A 16,973-nucleotide genomic window follows, 5' to 3' on the forward strand; every position below is an offset into this window, starting at 1 on the left:
CTATCAGCCAACAGCACTACATTTCGGCATTCAAAATATACGTAGCATCTCAACCTTAATCATCTTAACCATGCACTCACCCTTTCTTACACTTTTTTATCCAGAAGATCAATGAGCAGCGTCGGTGTTATTACATATTTCACATTACGTATTTACGCATTCACACCATGCTTTATTTCAGACCGTTCACTCTATTTTCCATTCACCATTTCACTTGTCTTATCATTTTCATATTTACATCGGCTTTTAAGCTCTCCACTGTTCGTCCACTCCATAACCGTTTCCTTTTTTTACTCTATCGCATGTCTTCTCCAAATCAAGAAAGGCTCAACACATACTCCCATATGGCCATGCACTTTTAAAGGACACTAAAACCCTTCCAGATAGCTCTTGACGTGGCGGATTGCGAGTTGAGCTACAAAGCAGGTAGAGTTTCAGTAAAAATATGGCATTGTTTTCTAATTTGAAAATAATATTAAATTGATTGTGGTCTATTTGAATTCAAAATAATTTTTTAAATCATCATTACACTACAAATGAGCCAAGTTATGGTGAACAACAGTAACTGAATTTCATGACAATTGCGTATATTTTTAATTGTTGACTTAGAGAAAGGAAAATAAAACAGCAGAGATGAACAAATATATAAAAGTAACAAAAAACGCTTTTTACACTATCTATTAACTATACCACATTCGAGTTATAAGCAAATTACCACAATATACCAAGTGAACTTTCAGCAGAACTTCTAATAACTGGGTTCGATGAAATGCTGTTTACCCCAAAGCTATTTCTGTATAACCACTGGATGGAAATCGCAGAGTGAAACGTCCTTGACATTCGCATTTTTCCGAAGGGACACGTTAAAGGTTGTCTTCCACCCGTCCCATTACCGAACTGAAAAATATCAAACGGGAATTTCTCCAGCTGGACCAGGGCGTCCTCAAAGTCGTGAGGGCGATAGATCATCGCTCAGCGCCAATTCGAGACAAACGGATGATTTATTCCTTTTCGCCGAAGCAACTGTTCGCTTGCCGTGCTACCTTCGATTGCCAACAATTTCAACGAAAAACAACCTAATATTCAAATGAAATTCCTCGCAAATGGCTCCTGAACTTTCCAGAGTTTAGTTCAGCCCTTGTCATCACTTTCAGGTCTGTCCGGGGTTCCATTCGTTTCATTCTCATCACTTAAATAACGGAAACAATTTTCTCTCTGCTTTAACTACAAAATCATGCAAGAGCTACAAGTTTTACGCATGTTGAAAAATTTTATTTTGAAGGGTTTGTGGGGAGCTAATAGGTTTTTAACAGGTTTTTCTGTACTAGCAGAAGTTCAAATGGAGGATCCGTTATATCTGCTACCAGGCTACCGTGGACTCACCTGATATCCAGTGTCACCCTTCGTACTCCCTCGATCAACACTTCACAATGCCTATCACAAAAGGGAACTAGGTAAGGGGTAGGCTATAGTAATTAAAATACACAGAATTTATTGGTATCTCCGGCCATTTATTATATTATCATCCAATGGATTTATTCTTTTTATATTCACAGAGATACTACCCCATTCGAGACACCTCTAAGTAATATGCGATTACTCCAATAAATGTAAGTGAATTGTTAACAGAGTGGTACTACTCAGCTGCTGACTAGAGGTATCTGGTTCAAAATTGGTTCACTCCATAGCTTCAGCTTTTCCTAATTTGTGATTTTTCCTGACACCACATCTTACGTCCAGGAAACTGTAGGAGGCACATGGGAAAGAACAAACTACCCTCCTTACCCTCAACATGTATTCCACACACGCCGTAAGGGCTAAGTGGGAGCAAAAGCAACAAAAATATTTTGGGTCCTTTTTTTTGAACTAAAGTCCATTGCATCAAAATACGCACGGATTCAAGCTCAAAGCACGAATTGCACCATGGACTCCCTCTTCTAGGAGTTGTGCGTGGGAAGTAGCAACCAGGGTAACTAGATCTTTTGGAATTCCACCGGCTATGACAGTTTTTATGCCCCCGCAATGGTATTAAACAAGTCGCAGATAGGAATACTGTGGGAGGGATTTGCTTCCCTGGATGGTGAACAGAGTATAATAATAACTTGCGCATTCCAACTCTCGAACGAAAACGACAAGATACGAGTATTGCCTCTGTAATATTTCCACGTAGAAAATTTTATTAACTTCTTTCTATACTTCCAAAAGAAAATCTTTCAGTGCTTTTGCCAGTTAACCCGACGATCCACGTAATAGGTGAAGATAAACCTCACCTAGGACTAAGTCCAATGGCGTGCCAGGACTAGAACCCGGGCCCTCCAGTCTATAGCCCACTGGACTACCCCGTCCTACTTCCACTACTGATTAAAATCTAAAAAGCACTCCTGTTTAGCAAAGAAAGTGGAGTAAAGAGAATTGTGTGACAAGTGATTGAGATGAAATTTATTTTTGAGATTAGTTATTTCCTGATAATAGGGATTATTATATAAGCATCAGTCACACACTCAAAAACTTCGCCGCGAAATCTCGCCTTTGGCTTGAATATTGTTCCTTATAACCAGTCAATAAATTAGATACACAACAAAAGCAAGATTGATGTCTAAAATGCATTGCTGATTGCTCCCATCTCTTTAGGGTATCACATTTGTCGGATATAGTATGCTAAGTCTTCCATTCAAATTTCTTCTTTTCAATATCTTTTTAGTTGCTTGTATTAAGACCAGTTTAATGTGTATTTGCACTCGTGAAGTTCATTTTTCCTAATGCTAATACATGCATTCACTACGTTGGTCCCGGTGGCCAACCGAGAGATGGCGGGTTCAATTCCCGCCTGGGTGGGTTTTCCTCAACCTAGGACTCGGGCGCTTGTAACTGTGTCCACTGTTAATAGTTCGATGTTAAGGCCAAAATGTGCTGTTTTCGGACTAATCCTAAATAATTTACCCTAAATCCTTCCATTTATGACATAACAGCAGACATCGCGTTCCATCCTCCTCTTTTTGGTTTATCCGTTCCCATAAAAATGTCAATGAAAACTAGGGTAGGTCACTCTAAAGCAGTCCTCCATGCCAACAGCAGGTCCAAGGAGAAAGTTTTCCTTCGTGCCGTGTCTCATATTCAGATATTGCTGTTAAATGTTTTCATCTGTTAAATAAGTGTGGTAAGGGCCCGAGAACGAAACTACACCGAATAACTAGCACGCCTCACGTGAAAAATAATGGATTTTAAAATATTTTCACAACCAACCTATACAAGGCTAAACGAAAAAAAGACCGTTTCATTACTTATACAAGAAAGGTTGAAAAAAGAATTTCGGGGAAATGGAATTGAAACCTCTTGGACTTGGGCGCATCATTTATGAAGAAGGACTTAGACTGGCAGACTTCATCAGAACAATTTGAATCTCTATCTCAATAAAGAGAAAGGCAGCAGCACACGAGAACCAAAGAATTAAATTTAACTTCACACGCACCAAGGCTAATACCTGCTGAAAATTATTAACCGAAGATTTCATTGTAGTACAAGCATCTACCTAGGTGACGCTCAGTTTGGGCCCGTGCTCACATGCAGTGATGATGACATTAAGTGAGGCCCAGCACTATGAGATTCAAGTACTCGTTCTTCCCTCGAATGATACATAATCGGAAGAAAATTAGGCCTAACCTATTTAGCACTCCTAATTGAAAATTAAACAACTTTTCTCGAGCACATTATTGCACGATGTAGATAGGCATATGTGTACAAGTGTAAGAGTGTGCTTATGTACGTGCAGATATACATGAAACACAGATAATTATAAATCTAAGGGCATATTTAGACAACAGCCAATACTCTAACACCCCCGACACATGCTTTTTCGGCGGCTTGTGGAGTCATGTAATCTTACGTAAACAGAAAGTACTATAGAGTATAATCAAGATAATTTTGTGGGCTTGGGGAATTTCGAGATTGTGATTACAGAGTAGAATGGACAAAATTGAAGTACTGCGGCATATAGGCGCGGACTAGAGAGAGAACTTAATATCAATCCATATAGGAACCCAATAAAACGGGTAAGAACAGCAGAAGAAAAATCAGTACGGGCAATGGATGGCAAGGTAGTAAGACCGGCGGATTGAGATGCGACTGTAATCGCCGGCGTTTTTTCTCAACTTGAATGCGGGGGGAAAATTTACGGTGACGAGAAATAATTAAACTGTTGATAGAAGTGGACGGCTAGCTGATTACGCTAGGTTTTTAGATGGAAAAGTAATAGACAGACATGGGATGACCGCTTATTTAATGTCCTATGGACACTAAATAGTGTCCTAGGACCTATGCAAAAATACGCCAAGGTATAAAAGCTCTTTCAGGCAATGCGTAGACTCTGCCGAACTGTGGCAGTCTGCAGAATTAGTGCACCATTGTTGGAGAAGTGTAGCAATTCCGAAACTTGAATTTGCATGCGAAATTTGGTGGAATCAACAGAGTCCAGTCTTGGGGAAAATGATCGAAGCAAAAAAATGCACTTGTCTAATAAGCATTACAAGCAGATCATACCCAGTGCCTGCTGAATCTTCATATGTTTTAAGTGGTCGACTACCTATTAAATTCACTCTAAGTGAAAGAAACCCAGAATTACAAATCAAAAATGGATCAACCAAATTCTACGGACGTCACATGCAGCGCCGAATCTTGGCTCATTGGAGAGACTTAAAAAATAAATTAATAACCATTTCTTTGAATACCTGGCGGGAAACCTCACATGGGAAAAAACGAGAGAGTATTTCCAGTGTTCAAAATTAGACTGCTAGTCAAAATGCCTCTTTCCAGAGAAATATCCAAAGTTTTTCTTGGGCATTGGAGTTTTATAATGCATTTGAAAAGATTGGGGAAAGAAGACTGCAAGAGGTAAAGTGGTTTCTGTGGAGAAGAAGATAATAAAGAGTATATAATAATATGAATGTAACCATATCAGACAGGAAGTAACGATTCTTCATCTAGGCCAGAATAACATGCAATATATGTCCAAGTCTGATTGACGAGGATCAATGCGAGAAAAATTGCACGAAGTTGTACCAGAAGTAAACCGAAAAATGATACCTCAACATATAGCTCGGCTAAGTTAGGACAAGGCAGGAACAAAGTGGAGAAGTTCACATATTTTGGTAGGTTTTTGAGTCAAGTGGTAGTAGCATTTCAGGCATTAAGAGGAGACTTGTATTTACCAAAAAAAAGCATACGCAAAGAGAAGAGAATTTATGTATACTACGACAGCTAAAGATACGAGGAAAAGATTGGCAACTGCTATATTATACTGCCTTTAGAGCCAAAAGGATGGGGAAGATTAGAGGAATTCAAGATGTGGATATGGAGAAAGGAAATATTAAGTTGCAAAGAGAGGAAGACTAGGGATGGTTTTAAATATGGTGGGGAAAGAGAGGAAGTTGTTAGGTGGACTCCGAAGAAGGCAGAGAAAGTCGTTATAGGAAATATGGAGAGGCAGTGGGGATGTTAAATCGTGCAATAGAAAGGAGAACGTTGGGTAAGCGGGAAATAGGGAGAGGTGCTTTAGTCGTCAAGACGGCAGGCAAACGGTGTGTATGAACAAATGATTCAGGAAATTACATATATGGGGCAATCAAGAGGCAGTCCACGTGTCACAAAATATATTTAGCTAGCTTTTACAATTGGTAGACTCCCCATAATTAAGATACATTAACGTATGAAAAAGAGGAAGCTGCAGGCTGCAAGAAGAGGAGGTTAAGTGGCAATAAATTTTAAGTTTTCCGTTAAAAACACATATATAGCCTTATCACCCGAACTATATATTTCATAATTTGCGAACAAGCAATCCTCTGGCCAAGCGTAGAAACAGAGGGAAAAAATATCCCCAACTTCACCGAGTACCGGCTAGTCTATATTTATATTAATAACCTTCAGAGATATAATGCGTACTGCACTTACAAATACAGACTTAATACCGAGATCACACAAAGGTGTTTTTATTTATGGCGTTCGGGGTTTTAGCGCCAAATGCCGATGGCCAGTATGTCAAGGAAGTTTGATCAGTCTTGTTGGTAGGTGTATTTATATAGGTGCGTTATCTCACCATGCACATCTTTATGGCATTTCTCCCGGGGAGAAATGAGCCATACGACTCGTCCTAGTGAAAATGAAATCGGATAGTTTCAACTTTTACCTTTCCACCCACTTTTTGGCAGACGCGACTCATTTCAATAACTGCGGGAGAAATGTCAATCAATTTTACGTCCCTTCAATCGAACATGATCTGCCTCCAGTGATGATTGCAGCATAATCCGTATGCACTCGAGAAATTCCCTCATCCCTGCATCCTTATTTTCTACGTCAATCATATACGCTTGACGCCACAGCTTCAATTCCAGACATAGTATTTACAGATTTAAATGTACAGGTAAAATATCTTCACTAAAATTCAGTACACCGAAATTAAACTTAGCTGTAATCGGATATTCGGATCACCCCGAAGTGCTTGTTTAACCCATTTCTCAAAAGCGAAAATATGACACTAGTTTAGCCTCATCAGCAGTCACACATCAAGGAAACAATGAAGATTTTCCTTTGCGATGAAAGTTATACCAGTCATCGATAAGAAACGCACTTACTTGAATCCGGGACGAACTATTTTCTTTTCTCGTAAAAGCGTAAATATTGCAGTGACACCGTTACACTTCCTACTCTTAGAGTCCAAAGGTCCAGGTAATACATTGTACGGCTAAATAACTTCCTTTTTTGAAAGCGTTTTCCATTTGAAAAAAGGAATTTATGTTGCCGCACCCTGTAGTTGATGAAATATCATGATTGGAAGTGATGGGTTTCATCGCGAAGACAATTAACTTTTACTCATCCAAAACGAACTTAGTGATAAGTACTTGTATACTTGTGGGCCTAGAACACACTTCGCACACATGAAAGACATCCTATATTTAAAATGTAAAGAGACATTAAGATTATGTTGAAATATTTCGACAAATGCAATTAACAGTTACCATGCACGTCCGAAGTTGGGTTGGGAGGAAAAATAGACTGCAGAGGCTAACATTACATATAAAAGTTCAAAGCGGCGCTAGCGGAACACAAGGAGGGAATATTCCTTCTCACTCGGAGAGACTGGAGAGAGTGCGCATCTCCACTCTCCCTCGACTGTTTTCTAAATAAAAGCGGAAGGGACGCTCACCGTTGGGGCGTGGCGGGCGAGGGTGGGACGCGGGTGAGGAAAAGAGCGCCGAACCACCGACGCCCCCCCCCCCTCGAACTTAACCGCTACACACTTCGTGTGCCACATTCAAGCGTTAGGAAATGAATGTTTGGCGTTCAACACAAGGACATAAGAAGTCGATTAAACTGAACCTTCTACATGAACTTACAAAATTTGCCCCGTAGTCTCACTAGGCCGACAATTAATACACATTTTCATCAAAATCATGTTATTACCTAGTAAGGGCAGCTTTGGGGCAACTGGAGGGATATCTCAAATATACATTCGAAAAATAATAGCCTATTTTTCAATTAGACACCTAGCCTGATTTATTACAGGAAATATATTAAAATATTTATGCAGAGGAATACATTTTATTCTATGATCACCATGAAGCACAGCCGTAGCCATTATTTTAAACTAATATTCCCATTACCATAAAATTTTATCGCCACTCTTCAAAAGAACTATAGCATTCACCTTATTCTCAGGATTGCTATCACCAGTATGATTAACCCCATTTTGGTGGTTCATCCCTTGAAGAATTACCGCTTAAAATAATTTCATCAAGATTTTCTCATCACTCATTAACCGTTATTAATATTTTTCCAGGGTCCCGGTTTGAATCCTGCAGATGGTTGATCTACCAGTGGTATCCCGATCTTTTCCCGAGCGCCTTATGTTGGGTACTTCGGGAACAGCACTCCGTTTGTCACGTCGGACGTTCACCAGTATTACCCCTAGTCACTAATTGATTTACTACCCTTAGTTTTCACTCCGCTTTCCTCATTTACCTGAAATAATCCAGCCTCTACCAACTTACCCACATATTCCTGATGGCGCAAACGACCCCAACTGTCGGCTACCTCTCCAATCCAAAGTACTACTACTTAAACCTTTTTCAGTCCGAAATATCAAGTCCAAACAAAAATTGCGATTGAGTGGGTGAATTTCACTACTATTGTCATTTTTGCGAAAATAATCCAAAACTGTACCACGAAAAGTCCTTTCTGCACAATTAACTGCAAATTTGTAATGGAAAATTTTAACAGTTTAGGTTGATTTCTACAATAGTTTTAGCTACCATCATTGTTACCCAGAAAGATGCCCAGGTGAGAGGGGCAATTGCTGACACCAGACAACCTTACGACTCCGAGGTGGGACGATACTTGACACAGTCATGATTTTTAAGAATGAATTCTTTTGGCCCGGAGCGGAACGCTTTTTCCAAGGTGAAATCCCTTTATTTTCTATCCAATTTTCTGTTTGACCTAATTAAGTTTTAGGGTGATTATCTACGCTCTTAATCCGTTGCTTATCACCTGCAATCTTACACATGAAAGGTTAAAATCAGGCTTCCTTATTGGGCCTACGTGTATCTGGCTGACCTTACAGTATATCCTTGAACTACACCTCTCCACCGTCATTTCCCGGTATGTGTGGTTGGGAAAACCTAGTACCTCTAAAAATATGGAGTACTTAATGAATTATATTTAGAAACTAAAATTATGTTAATGAAACAAAAACAAAACGAAAAGAACTTTCCCGTTTTAAGGTGTGTTAACATACTACCTACGCAAAAATATTCAAACGCGTCGTCATTCCATTTTTATGTTATTAAGAGAGCTATCATTAATTCACGGCGTAGCTTGCCCGCCTAAACATTGCTCTATGTTGGTTGAACCAAAATAACTTCCATGAGCAGCTGAATATTTGTGGTTAATATTTAAGGCTGAAACTTGGTCGGAATACATCCAATAAAAAAACCTAGGGAAAATTTCACTTGAAGACCTACACAGATATATTATCTGTGAGACACTGAGATACTTTTTCATTTTCACATTCACTTTGAAATGACTTTATCAGTTCAAATTATCGCAGTTTTTTTACAACGGAAATGAGAAGATCCTACATTCATTCGATTATAATTTTTCATCCCGTGGTAAAATGATCTGCCAACCAGTTACTTAGCACGGTAGGAAAGTAATCGAACGAGTAAGAGAATATTAACTAGTTTCAGTATCAATAAAAACTTGATTTTGTGAAACTTTGCCGCAATAGGGACATTCTTATCCTACCTTAATGTATCAAAGAGTTTTCTTCATACAAGGAAGGGCCTTAGGAGTGGACAGGCGAACAATATAGCACTTAGTTTATGTCCTCCCAAGTTCGGCGTCGATTGAAATCGAGGCGGCGAATTCGAATGAGGGGGAAATAGGCACAAATTGAGCGGAATGAATGCCTACGCCAGGGTTTCTCAGGCTGCCACCCGCAACAAGGCAAATCGCTGACAACTGGCATATCTCTGGCCCATGCCGCCGTCCACAGCCAAGTTCAGATTTGCGAACAACGGCCGAGCCGAGAGTGACGTTTACGAGAGATACGTTCAATTCATTCCCGAAGAGTGACACGGGTTTGGCTCCTTGAAAGACGTCAAGGGTGTCGCGGATTCTTCTGAAATTTGTAACGAATGGATTCCGGTGTAACTGGTTGACGAATGAATTGATTTACGTGATATTCTCTCGCAACTAAACATTCAAGCGGGATGGGATCATAGAGCACACCCATTAATCGATTACGATTCAAAACGACCTCACGCATTCAGCACAACTTTCGGCATGAATACGAAAAACAGACGGATCACGATTTAAGCACGAAAAGCAGCAATCGGCACAATAGTTACGACACGCTAAGTCCGTAAATAATGAAGAAAGTGAATAGATGAAATGAGAATAGTGTACTCTACATGAAAACTATATTAAAAAGTTAACGCAAAAATTAACTTCATCTTCGAAAAATACATTCTTTCAAATATGTAAGCCAACTTTCTAATTTCACCTTTAATTATTTAACAGCGTGGAAAACGATTATTAGGATTCACCGAAGGAGAAACTGGAAAGTAAAATATCTATCTTCCCGAGAAGCGGATCGGGAGGAGGGAAGAGCGAATCCTCGGTGAGCATATTACACCGGACTGACGAGCAGAGTTATGAAAAACGGATGAAATCAAGAACCCACCCCACCTTGTTATCAGCCTGAGAAGCTATTTTCAGCCCTCCTGCATCGTGAACAGTGATCGACGAATATGCATTAGGATAAAACTGCGCCCGAAAGTTTTAACTTCCACCGGATACGCTGCACCGGAATTTCCCCAGCGAAACGTACATTTAATCAAATTCAATTCTGGTGCGAACCTGGGCCGGATAGCTGGGTTGGTTACGCCCTCGATTCTGTGCACACGTTTCATCCAGCGTACCTACACGAAGGAGTTCACTAAGTCGATGTTGACTTCGGGGATTACCGCCGATGGTTTGGGGTACTTACCCCAAAGGGTCGTGTATATCCGAGCCGAGGAAAAGACGAGGTAGAAACCGTAGACACAACCGCAATGGATGAGCACCTGGACGCAGAAATCGGGCCACCGTAGGCTCGCACGGAAGGGCTCACTAGCCGAGACCGGCAGGTCACCGTTGCTGGAGTCACCGACGCCGCCTTGGCTCTTCATCATCAAGTTGCCTCTGCCCTCCGCGAGTGAAACCTGAAATTCGGAGCATTCGCGGTCATCAGAGAGGCCCAGGCCTCTCAAGAGAAAAGGGAATGGTTACGGGGAAGAGAACAGGAAGTGCTCTGCTTGTGCCACACTAGAGAGCGCACGCTCTCCCAACCACTTAAGTAAAGCAAAACGCACACGCGCTGACGATTCCCTGGAGGAGGAAGCCTGTTCAAGAGCGCTGTGTTTCGTCGGTGCGTAGCATCAACCACTGAAAGCGAGCGTTTGTAAGCCTCTCATCCCCTCTCCATACCTGTCGCTCCTCTCCCCCTCCCTCCCCTTCCCTCCCTCAGCGTCCTCCCCTCCGGCGCTCCCTCGCGCTTCTGCTGCCCCGCGGCCGCTGTTCGCCTCTCCTACCCGGAAAAAAAGGCGTTTCCACGTGGGCCGCCGTGAAGTTAACGCTTATCTTTCGCTCTCTTGTTTGTCACCCACTCTCGTAATCGAGGAGAAATTTTCGTTGCCGATGCGGCCACGTCATTTTTTCCCAGGGAGAGGAGTTATAGAGAACGCGGGGAGATATGCTCACTGCGCATGGATGGATGACCTTAGTCGGATGGAGCTCGCCGGATATTATGCAATCGGAAGGAACACCTTGGGAAGTGTCTAGATTTCGGTGAACGGTCCGTGGCTCCGTCCCGTTGGGTCTTGGTCGCAGTGCATAGGTTTCCCTGCTCTCTTGAGTTCTGCCACCGCATCAATGTTTTCGTTTTACTTTGGCAAACGGCACTTCCTCCTCACACTCGCTCATTCACTCCTTCTGTCTTAATTGAACTTTATTTCGTGAACATGCATCGTGTAATTCGCGGAAACGGGATATCTTCGTCACTCGTATAGGCGGCAGGGCGTCGCCCATATTTTTGATTAATTTTATGATGTAAATACTTCAATTCCTGATATTTACGCACGGGTGATGGAAGATCATCGGAAGCTTTCATCGCAATTTCAACTAACTGCAAGGGAAAAATATCAAGGAAAAGATATATGCATTGAGGACTGACTAGATTTTTGGCAATATGTGGTGGAGGTAAAGCCTCCTTTTACTCCGCCAACGAAGACAAAGTTTCTTCTTGTCTCCACGGGTCATGTAAATTATATTTTTTCCCATAACATGGTAAATCAATGACCCGTCAAATTCTAGGTCAAGTGATTATTTTTTAAATTCCTGCAGATATATGCACGAAAGCTGTCTTCACCAAGGAGAAATAAATTTAGATCGGCGATGCTTAATTCAAAGGAGATGAGTATGAAAAAGCTAAATAAAATGTAAATATAACCTCGTCATTGAACTCGAAAGTAATAGGAGAAAGGATTTTGACGTTCGCATGGCAACAGACTCCGTAGAGAGGAGATTCATTGAACTCACAGATATGGTAGGGTTGGCATAAGGCTCGCGAGTTTTAGGTTGAGCCCTATACCCTTGGTATATTTTAGTTTTTCTAGTACCTAGACGAAAAAATCTTGTCAAACCTTAAGCCGACAAGTTGAACAACTGGTGTGTGTAAAACTATCTGGATCCTTCTGTCTACACCAAAAATAAATTAAGTACCATTTCAATATTTTGCGATCATGATTTTGCTAATTGTTTTTTTGCCATTTGCCACATTTATTTGCCGTATCTCATGCGACGAATCCGGGATATCACTTCCTTGTTCTTCCCATTCGCTACGCCTCATAAAGCTATTGTGCTATCGGACAAGTTCATTGCCTCAAGGTTTATGTGTTTTCCATAGACCTCTCTCTTCGTTCTCTAGGAGTTCCTTGTTAGTCACTTTCGGCCACTTCAGTCATTCATTATTTGGGTTTGTACCATAGCCTAATTTTCATTAATTAATGAAGTGTTTTTACGTAATAAATATTATGCCATTTGAAAAGGAAATTTAGTCATTTTGTATTCCAACCACTATAAATATCGAGCAAAGAATTCGTTGATTCTAACCCCTATTTTAACTAACATGCGACCGGAGCCAGAGATGAGTAAATGTGATTCCGGGCCGAAAGTATTTCACTTCCTGGCTCTCGTTTCGCATGTGTTTAATGGTTTTTTATGAGTTTCCAGGAAATGTTGACGAGGGACAGTGTTGCGGGAGAGTAGAAGAGACCAGCCCAAAATCTTCCCCAATGGCAAGCAATTTACAGCACTGGATTTTATTCCGGCCCCTTTATTTCAAAGAAATGAACTTGTTGACGAAGTACCCTGAGTTTGAGAATACAAATCATATATATGGCTGCTCTGTTTGAAGCAATAGTCTTCAGGCAAAGGTCTTTTTTCTCTCAGACTTCTGCACAGCTGGTGACTTGCCGATGGAATCGATTGTAGGGAAATAAGATGTGACCTCCCTCAAGGGTCGTACCAGGCTATTGCGTTTAAGACTGAAAACTTTTCAAGATTAGCAAACATTGGAGACTAATATCGTGATTTTGCTTTTGAGAGGTCATTTAGAGTTGAAGTTGATGAAGGCAGAATACTGCGTTAAGCCCAAATGAACCAATTCCGGTTGACTCTGAGGTGTAGAAGCGCCGAATGACATGGCAATTCGGTCGGAGTTCGGTTGCTTTCAAGGTCCCCTCTCATATCAGAAAATTTCAAATGTATTCACTTCCTTCCTAATACATCAAAACCAGTAGACGAAAGTGGTTCCACATAATTGGCTTTATCACCCGATAGGAAGCATAATTCAAGTACAGTGAAAACAACGTGGCACGATAACAGATAGCAGGAATAACCCAATATTTAACGCTGGCAGGGTCCGGTCAGCCAGTCATATTTCTTTAATATTATGGGAAATGGTGAACCCAAAACAAGGGTTATCAAGTGAACGTTTATTTCTCTCCCAAGAAAATAAATCCCCGCCAAAGTCTTGGGTTAACACGAAACTGCATTTGTGGCCGGAATTCCCGATCCATTTTCTCCGCGGCAAATTCTCTCAAAAGCCACATCGAGGTGTTCCATTAACACACCAGTGGGAATGATCTAACAACTTCACTCCCTCCATAACTCTTTCCTTTGAATGGATATGTTCGTCATGGGTGCAGCGACACCCTATGCTCTATTCACCTCTTAGCAACAAGTGTCCCCCACTACTTCCAAGCCCCGCAGAAAGAGGCCCACCGTTTGATCCTTTAAACAAATTCCGGGAACTTCCATCTTTTCAATATATTATATATAAGGGCTGCCAAGCGGTGCTTTTTATTGTTTGCAGCTTTCCCAAACGTTTTACTCCAGGCCCTTCCGGTGTAAATTCTGAAAATTCTCAGGCAGCCAAGTCAGTGTAAATCGAGCTTCACACTTAAGTTTTTGAACGTTAAAAGAACGTATGAACAACGGCTCATCTTTGGGATCATTTTTAGTCGTGAATTTGTAAATGTGTCGTCGTAACTTTATTAGTGGAAGCATTCATCACCTAAAAACCCATCTAAAATGGTTAGTATTTTGACTGTGAGCCCAAATTCAGCTAAGACAAGTTTCAAAATGCAAGCACTACAAGCGAATGCCGACAGCAATAATTTCAAAATTAATATATGCAGAGATTTTGGAATTGTACATTCCACTTTTTAAACCAATATAAATGATCGCGAAACGTTAACGACTGTGCTGGAGTAGACCAAGTTTGAGCCGAAGAATAAGTGCCCTAGTTCGGTAAAGTACGAGAATTTAGGACGCGGCACAGATTGTCTGGTTCAAACAAGCAAGAGCCCAGCTGCTCTAAATTCCTGATCCAGTATAAGTTCGAATGCTGATGTGTCACTGAAGATTTCATTATCCCAGTTGAAACACGAGGAAGTGAAAGTGATCACTATGATGATATAACATTGTCTTCATTGAGGCTGCGGGGTGGCTGATGTCATGGAACAATTCATAGAGTATTAAGTAACGATCAAAGAATCCACTCAAAAATAAATTTTTTGTCAGATCCTAGATATTTTAAATCGCAATATGCTCTCAATATTAGTGATAGTGATATTATTATTGATGCAATAATAACTTTAAAAATGGATTTTTTAATAATTTTTCATTTGTTGAAATTACATGATGAAATATTTAGGTAAGTTGGCTGACATCATAAATTAGTGTTTTCTTTATATTGAACGTAGTAGTCGTAGTTTTTAGTGGAGGTGACCGACAGCTTAGGTCATTTGCGCCATAGGGGATGGTCAGGAAAGGATGAAAGTGGAGAGAAACCCGGCGTCGGTATTAGCCTACTAAGGCGCCAAGGGGTCCGCAGTTTAACGTCCTATCGTACTCATTCAAAGTGCCCTCTTCTAAGCACCTCAAGTAGGGATCCGAACACCACTGAAAAATATCTATCGCGGTCAGGAATCGAACCCGAGCCCTCAGGCTGGGAAGCCAGTACGTTAGCCACCCCACAATCTCGATCCCCCAAAATGACACGCACATATTAGAGAAGGCACGAGCAAATGAATATTCATGTCTATAAAATTTAAAGTGGGAGATAATTTTTTACACTAATTTCGGGAGAGGCGAAATATTTTGGACCCGCTCCTAACATTTCTTATAAACATGTTTATATCGTAGCTATATCTATTTTGTAAATGCTTTATTTAGGCCAATGACAAATTAATGCCATGCGTCTTCCTCACATTGACCCTACCGCTTAGAAAATTTTGCTTTAAATTCCAGTAAGTGTGGTTGATATTGCGGTATAACCATTAAACCCAAGGTCCTGGGTTCGAATCCCTTCCTCGGGCTCAAGGGCATCGAGGCGCCCCGTGTAGAAGGGCGGGCCGACGCCGCGGAGCAATCAATCAATCGGCTACCGTCGGCACTCTTATCACATACACCTGGGCTCCAAAATCAAATGATTTGAGCGTAATAACTAGTTTCTCCACCACCAAAAGGCTCTCATATTATCATAAATGCAAAATTGTATTTAAATGAGTAATTTATTCGTATATTACTGGCGAATACTCTTTCAAAGTTAAGAAGTTTTTTTTAAAAGGGATGTTTCAAAGATGTTGATACGCAATGGAATGAATTTGATTAGTTATTTTGAGAAACAACACATCCCAAAGAGTTGATTGAAAATGATCCCACCTTCACTCTCAGCACGTACCGAGGACGCATCTTCAGAGGAGAGACGGGTCCCGGGATCCTGAGGCCTATTATCCCGCATGTGACGCAATGGCGAGTCAACCGCGGATCGTCAGTCGCTCTTCGGCCATTACATTCAGGGAAGCAACACGCTTCCCGAAGATATAATTCTCATACGCTCCACTTGATCTCATAAAGCTTCGTCCTAACCTCCACAATTCAAACCATAATAATTCTGACTTGGGGGGTGGGGGGTCGTGGCTGCCTTTCGTTTGAAAACACAGTCTCATCCCGCGAATATTCTTATGTGCTTCACGCCATGATGTGGAGCAGTTAAACAGAGTCAACTGATTTTTCAGCATTGATTAAATGCTGGTGACGTGCCTTTCAACCATTACATTTTTACTTGTCACTGTTGTGTAACGAAGTCTCTATAATATTTTTAGATGTATATGCATGTGTGTGTGTGCGCGCGTGTGTGTTTGTGTGTGCATGTGTGTGCGTGTGTATATATATATTATTATTATTAGGTAATCTACCGGTTAAGGTAGGTTTTTGGATGGACATAATTACTAATTAAATAATTTGTGACCCCTAGCAAAACAAAACATTCTACTCTAAATTAGGTCCCTCTTCAGCTCTGAGTACTTCCTTCCTCCCTTCATCCCGTCCAACATCCCTATCCTGTTCCTTCCCTTTCCTCTTTTGCCCAACATTCTACCCTCTATCACAGTCTTCAACATACCACTGCCGGTCAACACCCCCTTCATCCACTTTTCCTGCCTCCATAGGATTGCTCCCAACAAACCCCTCTCTTCGCCCACCATACCAAGTACTTCCTCATTTGTTTTCTTCTCTGTCCATTTCACCTTCTCCATTCTTCTCCACACCCACATTTCAAAAGCCTCCAGTCTACGTCTATCCTCCTGCTTCAATGACCACGTTTCCGCGCCGTACATAGCTACGCTCCATATCAAAGTTTTTACAAGTATTTTCTGAATATCCTTACTCAACGTCCCTGTCATCAACTCCCTCCTCCTTGTGAAAGCCTCTTTGCCTAGCGCAATTCTTCTCCTTACGACCCTACTACTTTGACTGTGCTGGTCCAAAACACTTCCGAGATACATAAACTGTTCTACCTGCTCTAGTTTTTGCCC

General features: G+C 41.1%; 1 protein-coding gene across 1 annotated transcript in view; it reads right to left on the reverse strand.

Annotated features, from left to right (window-relative positions):
* LOC139698394 (acyl-CoA Delta-9 desaturase-like) overlaps positions 1-10,963 on the reverse strand; it is a 42,197-nt gene extending 31,234 nt beyond the window's left edge. Inside the window, exons 1-2 of the mRNA XM_071597286.1 lie at positions 10,905-10,963; positions 10,541-10,754 (exon numbers count right to left, since the gene is read on the reverse strand). Of these exons, the coding sequence (XP_071453387.1) occupies positions 10,541-10,724 (184 nt within the window). The 5' untranslated portion in view covers positions 10,725-10,754; positions 10,905-10,963. The remainder of the gene's footprint in view (positions 1-10,540; positions 10,755-10,904) is intronic.
* Positions 10,964-16,973: the final 6,010 nt, after the last annotated feature.

Source organism: Hetaerina americana, unplaced genomic scaffold, assembly GCF_022747635.1.
Source record: "Hetaerina americana unplaced genomic scaffold, ioHetAmer1.1.p SCAF_85, whole genome shotgun sequence".
In the NCBI taxonomy this organism is placed as follows: Eukaryota; Metazoa; Arthropoda; class Insecta; order Odonata; family Calopterygidae; genus Hetaerina; species Hetaerina americana.